Genomic DNA, 13,175 nt, shown 5'->3' on the forward strand with positions numbered 1-13,175 from the left:
TGTACTTGTGCGAGGTTGCCCAGGGATTAACCCCGCACCATTTTAAGCCAGTCTGATAATCTATAAACATATGGCCACTTGTAGAAGCATGAAATGTTAGACTCATCCAGTAGTTAAATGTGCAGATAAACATACATGACGTTGACATGTTTTCTCTCTCCAGCATTCACAAATGTGGTATTATCGTCTCTAATACTCTTAATACGGATTCTTCTCTATCAAGCTCCACTCCATTCAGAAGGAAGGGACTGATAACATTATTGACACAAAGCAATTCAACCAAAAACATTCAAATACTTTAAACTGGGGACGGTTTTGTAGACAGATTTGTCCGCTCACCTTTAGTCGCCAGCCTCAGACACTGCGTTTTAGTTTCCTGAAGAAAAAGACACATTGAGACCAATTAGTCCACAAACAACTCACTGAAATATGAAACCGAGAGAATTTGACTTTGTACGTTAAGAGTAAATGCATGTTAATTTACCCGCTCTGTGCTGCTAACAGCTTGAAGGTAGATGTTGTAGTTCTTCCTTGGAGCCAGCGGAGGATTCCAGAAACCCTGGAGATGAAAAAAAAAGAAAGTGATTATCGACATTATATAAAGTGAAATACAGGCGCTGATTTCACTTGTTAACTCGTTAAACCTTGTTTATTGTGAGTGTGCACTACAGTACTTCCTTCTGTGTTATATCTCATGATTTAACTATGATTTATTACTCGTGAGGCTCAGGTAGAAAACACTTGCCTGGTACGTCTTGTTGTCGCCCACAGTGAAGGGGAGCGGCTCGGGCAGGTTGCTGGGGGACAGCTGGGCGGCATAATAATATGGAGATCCACCGCTGGACGCGCTGTGGTAGGAAACTGGAACCTGGGGAAGATGATTTATTAAGAATAATATGTTCATAAAAATGACGTAAACAAAAAGAAAGCAATGAAATTATATGAGTTTTTTTGAAAAAATAAAAGCTACTCTACTCTAAAATCTAATTTTTGCAGTGGAAATGTATGTTTGCAAATAAAAGCTGCAACGGTCTGGCTTCTTACATCTATTGTAGAAACAGATTAATAATCACCTCGTAACAGTCAGAGGAAGCTTGGCGTCGAGTCCGCTGAGGATTCACCTCCTCCACCACAATCTGGTACGCACTGCAGACAACGTAAACAATAATTCATATGTAAGACAATAGAATGAAAAATTCCATATCAATCTAATTTCAATAAACAAGCTCTGTAGTAACATGTTCATGTGGTAACCTAACCAAATACAGGCCGTATGTACCTTATAGGCGCCCCCTTGGCCTGCGCTGGTTTGAGCAGGACAGTGATGGTTGTTGCAGTTTCATTCAGAAAAGCCTCTGACCCGTCATACTCATCTATTGTCGGGGCTGAAAAAACCACCACCAGCGTGTTAACGTCACTTTGTACCAATTGTGACGATAAAACATTAAGCATCGGTTCTTATTTTCTACCTGAGATGTTGGTTGTCACGTTGAGCGTGGTTGCGGGACCAAATCCTTTGGAGGTGGATGCTCGTATGGAGAGATGATACGTGACGCCCGGGTGGAGCTGGGAAAACAGGTGGTAGGTGGCGTTTGAGGGCAGAGACGCTGTGAGCCCCGGCCGCTGGAGAGGCACCGAAGGGTCGAAGGAACGCACGCCGCTGTAGCTGATCTGAGGTGTCGCAGAGAGACAGAAACCAGTATTTAATATTTTTCCAACATGCGGCTCCTTCATCAGCTCCTTCTACAGCTTCGACCGTCAGTACCTCATATTGTATGATGATTCCGTTGGGTTCAGCCGGTTCCTTCCAGTAGAGAAGAATTCTGTCTTCAAACGGAGTGGCTCTTAGCGACTGACTGGGAACTGGACCCGGAACTGTTGACACATACACAGAGACAGTTAATCAACGCGAATGAAAATAAGATTCTGTCCTAGGAGTGAAAGAGACGCACCAACGACAGGAATATACACATCTGAGATTTCTTAAACTTTGTGCTTTAAGATTTTCCAAAAACATCCTCCAACACATCAACATCCAATAACTCGTTTTTGTATTTTATTCCACTTTCCAACAGCATCTGTTGTGTTAACCTGTCAGAATAATATCCACTATATTACAGGCATTTACCATCTTCATCGGTTTGTATGACGGTCTCGTCGCTCTCTTTCCGTCCCTCTGGATTGGTGAGAATCATCTTCAGGCTGACGTTGGTGTAGGGCGGCAGGTTTCCCACCAGGTGGCGTGGTGCTGAGAAGGGAAAAATAAATGTCTAGTAAAATAACCGTATATGTTTAATGATTATTTATTATTGATTCAGTTTAACAACCAAAGATTTTAAGTTTACAATCATATAAAGCAGACAAAAGTAAGTGTTGCAATCAATCAAACAATGGTTTTTTTTTAAGCACTCGATCGCTCTTGTCAGATCAGCAGTAAACGTCGTTTTTGGCACAGATAGATACGATTTCTTACAATCTTCAGTCACTAAAATTGTGTTTCACATATTTTAAAAAGTAATTTGACTTATTAACGAGACAGTTCCTGGACAACCTTTAATTGGTATACAAATAATAACTTAAAGAAAAATGGATTTACTGCAAAACCCACATCGTTGTAGTCACCGTAACATAAAGTGCATTAAAACGTACCTTTAGGGTCCATGTCCAGACAGTCGGCCTTGCTGCGGTTGCTGGCCGTCATATAATGGTAACAGATGGTGACGTTGAAGGTGTGACAGCGGGTGATGTTGTAACCCAACGACTCCCAGTCCACGGCGATCAGACGGGACCTGGTCTCGGCGATCTTCAGCCTCTTGGGGGTCCTCATAGGTTCTACAGGAACAGTGAGAAGAACACAGAGAAAAAAAGGTCAACCACCGCGCAGAGGAGCAGCCGAGTTACCGGAAACATTTGCCATTTTGTGATGAATCCACACACAAAGAGACTTCAATAAACTGGAGAAGGTTTTTAATTTATGTGCACGGTACTTGCGAATGTACTTGGTCTGCCAAAAAAAAGCCCAAGAGAGCTGAGTCAACTGTTCCCTCTATAAAATGAGGGTTTTACTAACATCTATTTCTGCTCCTCGCTACCATTCAACTGCTCCTCAAACGCAATAACTTCTACGAGGCACGTCTTTGATTTCCATCTTTTATGTGTAATCAGGACTGTTATAGTCAATGTAATCTCCTCTCCTGCCGGCCTGGGGCTTTAATTACCTTAACTGGCTCATTTAACTGGATCAATAACCCCCCCAGCCCCCGTCCACTTCCACATCCCACCAGCCGAGTGACTCCAGGCCACACAGCCCAGCATTTAGATGTAAATGGCCATACAGCCTCGCGCTACTGCTATTCAACAGTGAGGGTGGACCACCTTACACAGAGGGGCTACTTCTCAGGCTCCTCATCTGCCTAGAGGACCTGCCCTTCTCTGTAGGAAAGCCATTATCTTTAGCAGCCATCAATCGTTGCAGAAGAGCGATTTCTCGAGCTGAGGGAACCACTTCTCCGGCTCGAAAAGATATCTCTCAATCAAGAAGGCTGCTATTACTCCACAGGACAAACTGCTCCTTCTACTAATCACACAGCAGTTACCGCTTGATCTACAAGAGGTAAAGTGCAGTGTATATATCTGTTACATGGGGCTGATGTCTGAAACGTATTCAAAAAGTGGAACTGAACTTTGGGGCTTGAAAAGTTTAGTTTTCTGTATTTTCAGAGATTTCCAATTAAGACGGGTGAGTTTGTTTCTAAAGCCGTTTTCAGACGTGAACTCTGGAAAATGGGGTTCAGACATTCTCCAAACTTTGCCTTTCACGTGTGAAAAACGCAGCAGAAGATTGTCGGGGTCAGACACCTTCACAACAACCGGAGACTCTCCGTTCAGGTGAGGCTTCTGGGTCGAGCATGACGTATACAATCCTCTGCAGAAGGATCGGGGTATTATGTTATAATGACAAAAAAACAGAAAGAACACACAATGTATTCAGGATCAATAGAGCCAATTATAAATATGCCTTGATTAACTCTGATTGTGATCTTTGAGATTGGCTCTGGACAACCCTGGGCAGCCAAAACAAATTTAATTAAAAGTTCTGTTTACTGTTCCTTGTAATGAACTGACAAGATTTAATTCACAGCGATAATCATTTTATCACCTGGTGATGTTCTATCTCTGCCTCGCTGTAACCCTCCTGCTCCCTGAGTCCTTCCCATACATGAAAATCTCATTTTAAATACTGATGCAAGTGTCTCCACAACCCCCTTCTTGTCTCATTTTCTGTTTTTCCCTGGGTCTTCCTCTCTCGGGGGAAGACAACACAAGGACACAAACTTGTCCCTTGTTCTGACAGCCCATTATCTGCCTGTCACTCACACACAAATGCACAGAAATCCGCATGCACAGCCAAAAACACACACACACACACAAGCGTCGGGTTGTGACCGAATCAAGATTAAATCTAAGCAGAGCATGTAAAGGTTTTTATACGTGTGTGTGCATGTGTGTGTGTGTGTGTGTGTGTGTGTGTGTGTGAGCAGGTCTTAATAAAACTTGTGTCAATAACAAAGCATTGTCAAGGTCAAACAAACACTCACACACAGAGCTGAGGGCAGAATACAGGTGTGAGGTCTGCGAAGTCATTTAGATGTTAATCGCTCACTAATAAAGAGACATTTAGACAATTGAGAGAAAACTGGGAAAGAAAGAAAACAGAGAGAGAGGGAGGAAGGTCGTGAAGATACTGGGACGGACAGGTAATTGTCTGCCGAGCTGCTGCACAAATATTATTGCTCAACGGCTTGTGTGTGTGTGTGTTAATAGCTGAGGGGTCGAAGCATTTCATTTTTGCCTCAACCTGTTATTAGATGGTTGACATTTAAATAGAGTGAGAGGGAGACCTGCTGCTTTCTCTGCCTGTCTGTCCACCACCATGCCCGTCGCCACTCTCTCTTCCTCCATCCATCCATCCCTCCCTCTCTCTCTCTGTCCCTGCTCAAATCAATACTTGTGATCCTCATCATAAACCTGGCTACACACACACACACACACACACACACATGCTCGGGCGAGTGCAGGGCAGTCTAATAAATTGTATTGATTTCATGGTCTCTCGATGCTAACAGTGCTTCACACTGATGGTCCTCGTCGTGGAATTAAAACAAAATATATGAGTCACTGCCTGTCTCACACACACAAACACACACACACACACACACACACACACACACACACACACACACACACACACACACACACACACACACACGTAGAAAGACAGAAAGAAAGAAAGGAAGAGTAAAAACAAAGCTGTGCATGTAAAAATGAGAGTGGGTCTGGAGGGAGTGAGGGACAGATAAAGGCAGCAGAAGATGACAGAGGGAGAGAGAGAGAGAGAGACCGAGAGGGGGAATGGGAAAAGACGATAACTAGTTTGGAACGCGGCCAGAGCGAAGCGGGACCCGGTCCAACGGTAAACCACAGAGGCTGCCTTGTCCTCTCCTCCTCCGGTCGACAGACAAACGGCTGGATTCATGTTGGAACTAAAAGGCTTTGTTCTCCACAGATGGAGCTTTGAAAACAATAACAATACCAATAAACACCAACAATAACACCGAGGACGGCAAGCTTCATATCAGCACAATCCAGAGGTTGGAATTAAAGAGCGCACAACAAAAGGAAAGGAAATAAAACTAAATTAAATAGAACCACGCTGAGGGCAACAACAGAAAAAGTCTCCTGCATCATGAACCATTAGAGAGAGCCAAGAAATATACAGTAAAGAAAAGAGGAAGAAAGAGAGCGGAGCCTGAAGAAAAGAGGGAGGGAGAGGGTGAGGAGGGGAGGAGAAAGGGGTGACAGGAGACGCAGCCAAATCCAAGTTAATCTGTCCAATTAGTTCCTGGTAATCCTTCCACTGTCATGAGGAAGACAAATGAAACTCCGCTCATTCGTTCTCATTGTCTCCGTCTCTCTGGACCAGATTTAAAACATGAAAGATGCACATTTCAGCCGGACCATGTTTTCAATTTGCACTTTCAAGCTTCGTGGACTCTGATCTGCCGACGCAGAGGTTAATTGTGAAAAAAGCCGAATTGCTCCACAATAATTCCGTGCGGAGGAATCGTTTGAAATCAGGAACGTTCAGAGCGAGAAAACAAATTCTAACTGGTGATTGATGATGAAACGGAAATGCTCATGAATATAATGACATTTCAGAACATCTATATTTACAAAGACGGGTAAAGAGGAGTAATTAAACACACGTCTAAGGATGTGAGCAGGAAGCTGAACTATAAACCGATGCACACAATCAAAGGACATTCTAAAAGACCAAAACCAACCGTGGGCTCCTTCATTAACTCCGTCAGGGACGTCATGTTTCCATCATAGTTTGTTTGTTATTAGTATTACGCGAAAACACTCAACCCATTTCCATGAAGTGATTTGAAGAGGTGCGGTATGAACATCAAATTTAGGAGCAGATCCAGATAAACAGATCTAACAAACTACAGGATTTTAAACTCTTGACTGATTTTAGAAACGTGTTTATATTGTTTGATTTCTGGTGGTACTGCTCCACTCTGTCGGTTTTTAGCAGCTCGGGATAGTCCACCGCCTCAAATCTACATCCTGTTGTTGTTTGCAATTTTTTAATTACGTCATACGTGTGAGTTTTCACATCCATGAAGAAGAACATGTTATATATTGTGTGTGTCTGAAAATGTGCGTTTTTGTGATTCTATTCTTCCATAAATCCAAGTGATGCTGAGTTTGTGCAACACAGGAGAAACACTGTGACTCTCCTGAACTCTGTGTGTGTCTGTGCACTTCTATACTTCTTAGTGCATCTCTTTTCTGTGAGTGCCCATGCCTGTGTAAATATGGTTTTAGTGTGAGTGTGTGAGTGTGTGTGTGTGTCTGTGTGTGTGTGTGTGTGTGTGTGTGTGTGTGTGTGTGTGTGTGTGTGTGTGTGTCTAACCTGCCATGACCAAGAGGTTTTCAGCAGAAAATTCAGGATTTGGATTAAAAGCTACTTCATCACCTTCCTCTGTCACACAACACACACACACACACGCACACACACACACACGCACACTCCCACGAACTCTTCACTTCAAGTTGATTATTTTTCACCCTTTAGACAAGAGCAATAAATCACCACAGAAGGAAAATCGAGAGGAGTGGGAGAGCAGAGGAAACAGAGGGAGCACGAGAAAGAAGCAGAGATAGAAAAGAAATCAAAAAGAGGAGTGTGGAGGAGAAGTGAGGAGATGAAACGCTGCCTCGCATCACATTAACTGCTCTGCAGTGTGTGATTCCTGCATTTGATCAAACTTTATTGTTTTTTAATTAAACAGTGTTTAGTGTGGTGATGGATTGGGTTTATGTCTGGTGTTTGTGTGCGTGTTTCATCATGTTGCTAAGCGCGCATGTCTTCATTACATTGTGTTGGACTAAATATTCAGTAAACTACAGGTGGTGAGATCAGACAGACCCAACCGCACAGAAAAAGCAAAGGAATCATTACCATTTAAATAACTTTCTAACGCGTGTGTGCCTCGAAACACCAAACTCTGTGTGTGTGCCAGTCTGAACTATTTAGGTGATCTTGATGTGGACATGTAAACTGTATACTAAATTAATTTGTATAATATATATATATATATATATATTTAGATAAGTAATGATATCATGCTCACGCAGTTTTGCATGAGGTATGTTTCAAGAGGTAGGGGGGGTTGTCCATTAATTAGAGGGTTGGTAGTTTGATACCTGGCACTCTAACATTTATTATAGACGTTTTGATCAATACTTCTCTCATATCTGGGGAACAAACAGAAATGAAATCCACCTACCAGCTTTAAAGCTCGCTAGCTAACAATGTTTCCCATTAATTAACCAGACTGGGGCAGTCTGCCATATTGTAATTTGTCTCACCACCAGTTGTATTTTTATAAAAACATATAAGGTTTATAACTCAGTGTTTTGTGCCGTTGCTTTATTGTAGAAGAAGTGTGTGCACATTATATCCTGTTTGTTTAATCTGTGTGGAAGTGGGAAAACTTCACGTTGGGGATTTAATGGGGGGGGGGGCAGGAGGTTATGTGCTATTTCTTGGTTGGCTATTGTCACTGCAACCAACCTAAGCCACTGGGCATGGAGCAGGGATGTGGGGGGGGGTTTGGAGCTGACCGCACTGTGATGCACACTGACCCAGATTCATCCAGGCTCAGTCATAGGGACACACTGAACCCCCCCCCCCCCGAAGATTAGAGCTCAATACATATATCTGATACGAACCTTACATCGGTATGTGGATATGAAAACTTGCTTTTTACTGAATAAACACTGCAGAACAAATGTCATGTTAAAACATAAGGCTCATTTCTTAATTCAAGTTCTATGTATTTGGTTAAATCTGTGTTTTCTTGTTATTTATAATGATGTTTATGGTTTTGAGTTGTAAATCTTTTTGTGCCATAGTATCTGTATTTTTGTGGCTCGAGAAAAATTAATTCATGTTTAATGATTAATGTTTGTAAACGTATCTCATTCGTGTGATGCCGACAGGATGTCAGCTGGCTCAGGACACACATGGCCTCAACCTCCTCGGCGGGAGAAGAACTCCACTCGGCCAATAAGAGTATTTCCCATAACGTTGAATCTATTAATTTATAAACCAGACAACAACAAAAATATCTGTCCCCTCGTATGTAGGAATCTGCGGAATAGTTTCCCTCAGAAGTGGCATTTAAAAAAATCCTTTCATAAACTGAACGGGAAACTAGGTGATGTCTGCACGAGGACATTTGCTTTAGTGTCAGTTAACGCATCAGAGCAGAGATCGCTCTGAGGATGATGAAAGATTTCTGATCATCTCTCGCACACTCGATTATTTTCCCGTCAGTCGACAGAAACTATTCAGATACACAGGATGATTTGATTCTCTAAACTCGTAAACCCCCGTTCAACTGCTTTGGTCTGATAATCAGCAGATTATTGCGATGACGTTAACGGCTTTAACACAAACGTGCTCCTGCGTGAGGGAGGAGAAGATTAATTTCCTCTTCCTGTCAAACAGGAAACTGTTCAATACACGAGTCGCCTGAACAAGTCTATGACTTCCTCGACAAACACACACACACACTCATTGAAGCAAACATACACACACAAGTTGGCAGACATCAGTCAGGCCCTGTGGTTATGAGATTTTCTTCAGTTTCATCTTTCTCCAGCGCTCTTTCTTCTCCAGCCTTATTGTTTTTCATCATCTCTCCATCGCTCCCCTTTTCTGTTTCTCATTCAAGCTCATTGTTTCTCTTTCTGTCTCTTTCTCTCTCATATCAAACCCTCCCTCGCTCGCTCCCTCGCCCTGTCTCTCTCCCTCAGGCTAGCTGTGTTTATATTTCAGTCGTTTATTTCTACAAATGTCAGACAGTGTTTCTGCCCTCCGTCTATTGATCCACAGAGAGAGTGAGAAAGAGACTGGGAGGGAGAAAGAGGGGAAAGGCAGCGACAGGGAACGAAGTAGAAAGTAGAGACATGCAGAGGGAGGAATGGGAGATAAGAGAGAAAAGAAGAGGAATGAGGTGAGAGGAGAAGGAAAAAAAAAAAGAGCAGGATAAAAAATGAGGAAGGTGGAGAGAGCAGCCAGTATTTTAATCACACGTTCTCTCAGATCACTGAGCAGCCGCGGACCGACTCTCCCCTCCTTCCTTCTCCACTTCTATCCCTCGACACATCCCTCCTCTCAGTGCCTGCTCACAGTACAAATATCACTCCCCCAACTAAAATATAGATACACAGATAAAGAGGAACAGACTCACACAGGAAGACAAAGCTGTGGGCACAGGCAGACATAACTACGACTAACTTTCCTACAGAATCCGGTTTATCTGGATTTAGGTGGACATCCATCTTTAAAACAGACAAAATACATCATAGCGAATAGTGTATAAATAATATATTAAATCTATCGCTGGTATCGATTGTATATATCTTTGCTTCACTGGATTCATTCGTCTGTTCAGCTTCGTACACAACTGATGCATTTCTTCATATTACTCCATAATGTCGTGGTTCTGGCCTTACCTGCACATTTGGTCCTGGTGATGAGCGGTGGTCCAGATTTGCCCGTCCCTCCCTCTCCTGGTCTGGTCAGTAACACTCTGATCTCGTACTCTGTGTCCGGGTCAAGGTGCCACAACTTGTAGTTGGGAGAGTTGACGGCGTGAGTCTCGATCCAGCTGCCTGATGTCATACGGTACTCAACCTGAATAGAAGAAAGAGAAATCAAATATTTCTTGTTATGGCTGCTCAGTATTAATTAAAACTTGAGTGTACATGAAGATTTACTTGCTTTTTCAGGATCAGTATGGAATATCCACCTTTTGGCTTTCTTGTGGACAGTTAAATGAAAAGAGTCGTACTCTTCTTCTTTGCTTAGGCTGCATTAACACGTTACGTATTTGTTTTAAAACGACTCGTAGCTGCATGTCAGAAATCATTTCCATCTTTGGTGAAAGGTAACAGGACAAGATTTCTCTTCTTGGACTGATGAACCATTTTGCTTTCACCACTGTACATGTAGATGTACCCTTACATTAGCATGAACCTTAACCTGGCTGTTAAAGTTTAAAAGTTTGCCTCTCAACACATATAATTTCTACTGCCTCTACTCTTCATCTCCCAACAAGAAAGCCAAAAGGTTTGTTTCCTTAAATGTGTCAAGAAAAAGCAATATTATTTCCCTGCTCTCCACAAAACATTCGACTCAGTGAGAGAATAAAATGTTGGTAAAGTCACATCCTTGAGGATTTATATTGTATTTTCTTTACAGGGCTACACTGGGTGTTGTTATATACAGGTTATTGTTTAAAACCTCCCATTATCCCATAGAGGACATACCTCTTTCAGTATAATAGGCCCATCTCCAAATATGGAGTTAGCGTTGAGTTGAATCAGTAGGTACGTCGGGCCGACGCCCAGCAGCTGGGGTGGGGCGATGGGGTGCGGGGGCTCTGAGGAGAGAAAACAATGAACAGGATCATAAAAGATGGTTTTAGAGGGGGATGAATGAAAGACACTGAAACAAGGTCAAAATAAAACAGAAGAGGGCTGAGGCAGCCTCCTGTGACACGAAGCCTCGTCAGCCTCACCGAGGACGTGGGAAACCTCGGAACTCAAAACAAACATCTGAAACAAACCAACAACGAATGATGGCATTTAGACAAAATGATTGATTTAGATTTTTTGGTGCTTGAGAGGAAGAGGTGGCACCGCTGAGGCGCTGTGATGAGTTTAAGAATTAATGGTATGAAAGAAAAAGAAGAAGAGTGATTAGAGGTTCGGGAGTGATGGATTCTAAAACTGTTGCCGTTGAAACCATAATTAATGACCATGACCATGAGATGCTCGCTCCTGCTCGTCCTCTGGTGAGTCGTCTAATAAATCCTCTCATAGGTTTTCATCATTTATTGTTATTACACACAGGATCCTGATAATGGAAGTCGGTCGTTGCACAAGTGGAGGATGACAAACGCTGAGTTAACCTCTTGCCCCCCCCTCATGCACAAACCTAAAATTGGCTCTTCACAGTGTTTTTTGGGGAGGGGGGGGGTTTCTTATCATCCTTTACCTGCTGCAACCTTATCGTGTATCTCGTGGCATTCAATTCAGACTCTTGTGTTGAAAGAGACGTGAAAATGTCACCGTGGTCCGACCCAGCCAGACTGCCGTCGTGACTTTTATGTTAAAGTGACTGGTGTGCTTATTCAGACATGAGATTAACATTGCACTTCAGTAATGAGGTGCCTGTCTGAGAGGGGCTCTGAAGAGTAATTGCTCGCTAACTGCAATATAAATACGTCTAGATTCCTTCTGCACACTTCAGCTTCTGACCGCGGCTGCTCGTGGTGTCATTCACGTACTCGGCATCTTCCAATGGAAAACCAATTTCACCAGTGTCGTTCTCTCACCCGTGAAGATTACTTCAAACAGTGCGGTACGATCACGTTGACCTGCTCGGATGAGATTGTATGTATGTATTTGGACTGTGGGTGGGTGGGGGGGGCTCCTGTAGAAAACCCACGCAGACAGAGATCTGAACCAGGAACCACCGTGCTGTGAGCGCTTTCCGCTTTACCACCATGCTGCCGTACCCAACCCTAACATGTGTTCTGAAAACTCTTTGAAAATACAGTGTGTGTATTTGTACGTGAGTGCAGATGTGATGGATGTGTGACGGTTCACGGCCAGATCAGAGTAAACTGTCACACGTCTGTGATTGACAGGTCCAACAAGTGCAACACACACACACACACATCCGAACAGTCACTTACACAATAAACACACATGCTGAGGTTTGTCTCACAGTAAATTATAAAGATTTTATCTTTCGGGCACATTTTCAAACACACTGTGTTGAAATGTGATTTTTGTTTTTTTTGCAATCCAGCATCTATCGTATCATATCAAATTGCGTGTTATCCAAATAATGTGTGTGTGTGTTACCATCCATTAATAGTTATATTTTGCACTGCTGTCGTCTCTTTTTCTTTGGATGTGAGTGTTTGTGTTTACTTTTTTGTGTGTGTGTGTGTGTGTGTGTGTGTGTGTGTGTGTGTGTGTGTGTGTGTGTGTGTGCGGCTGTCAGAGAGGTGCAGACACAGAAGTGTTTTTATAGCAAAAGATGAAACACTAGGTTGACAGCACATGCAACACAACGCAATAACACACGTACACACACACACACAGAGTCAGATTCTGATAATGAATGTTGAAGTGACTTCAGAAAACAACGACGTCAACACTGTGTCAGCTCCCAACGCCATCAAATAAACAAAGTAAACAACTTGATGATTAATAAACAAATAAAGAAATAAAATTCACAAAGATTTATTCAAGCCAACAAAACAGCAAGTTCGCACGTTCGCAGCATGTGTGTTAACCTGAATCCGTGTTTGTGTTCTACTTTAAAAAATCTATTGAATATCTAAAAGATGAATAATAGACATAAGAATGAAATAGTAAAGAATTTAAGTGGGTCATTATGTGACTCCAGAGATTGAGCTGGAACGAGTTCATGCTTTTGATTTTTTCTTTTTTATTTCTCATCACTTGTCATTTGAACGATTGACCTAAAAAAAAACATAACAAATCATCAATGGTGT

The 13,175-nt window shown here is 42.5% G+C and overlaps 1 protein-coding gene across 22 annotated transcripts in view; it reads right to left on the reverse strand.

Moving 5' to 3' along the window:
* ptprk (protein tyrosine phosphatase receptor type K) overlaps positions 1-13,175 on the reverse strand; it is a 93,548-nt gene that overhangs the window by 20,341 nt on the left and 60,032 nt on the right. For all 22 annotated transcript variants that reach the window (XM_069515651.1, XM_069515653.1, XM_069515650.1 and 19 more), the window contains 11 exons: positions 10,912-11,024; positions 10,096-10,276; positions 2,650-2,832; positions 2,129-2,248; positions 1,766-1,875; positions 1,470-1,671; positions 1,280-1,385; positions 1,074-1,146; positions 746-868; positions 485-559; positions 340-376 (listed from right to left, as the gene is read on the reverse strand). In XM_069515651.1, the coding sequence (XP_069371752.1) occupies positions 340-376; positions 485-559; positions 746-868; positions 1,074-1,146; positions 1,280-1,385; positions 1,470-1,671; positions 1,766-1,875; positions 2,129-2,248; positions 2,650-2,832; positions 10,096-10,276; positions 10,912-11,024 (1,323 nt within the window). The remainder of the gene's footprint in view (positions 1-339; positions 377-484; positions 560-745; positions 869-1,073; positions 1,147-1,279; positions 1,386-1,469; positions 1,672-1,765; positions 1,876-2,128; positions 2,249-2,649; positions 2,833-10,095; positions 10,277-10,911; positions 11,025-13,175) is intronic.

This window comes from Paralichthys olivaceus, chromosome 19 (genome assembly GCF_024713975.1).
Source record: "Paralichthys olivaceus isolate ysfri-2021 chromosome 19, ASM2471397v2, whole genome shotgun sequence".
In the NCBI taxonomy this organism is placed as follows: Eukaryota; Metazoa; Chordata; class Actinopteri; order Pleuronectiformes; family Paralichthyidae; genus Paralichthys; species Paralichthys olivaceus.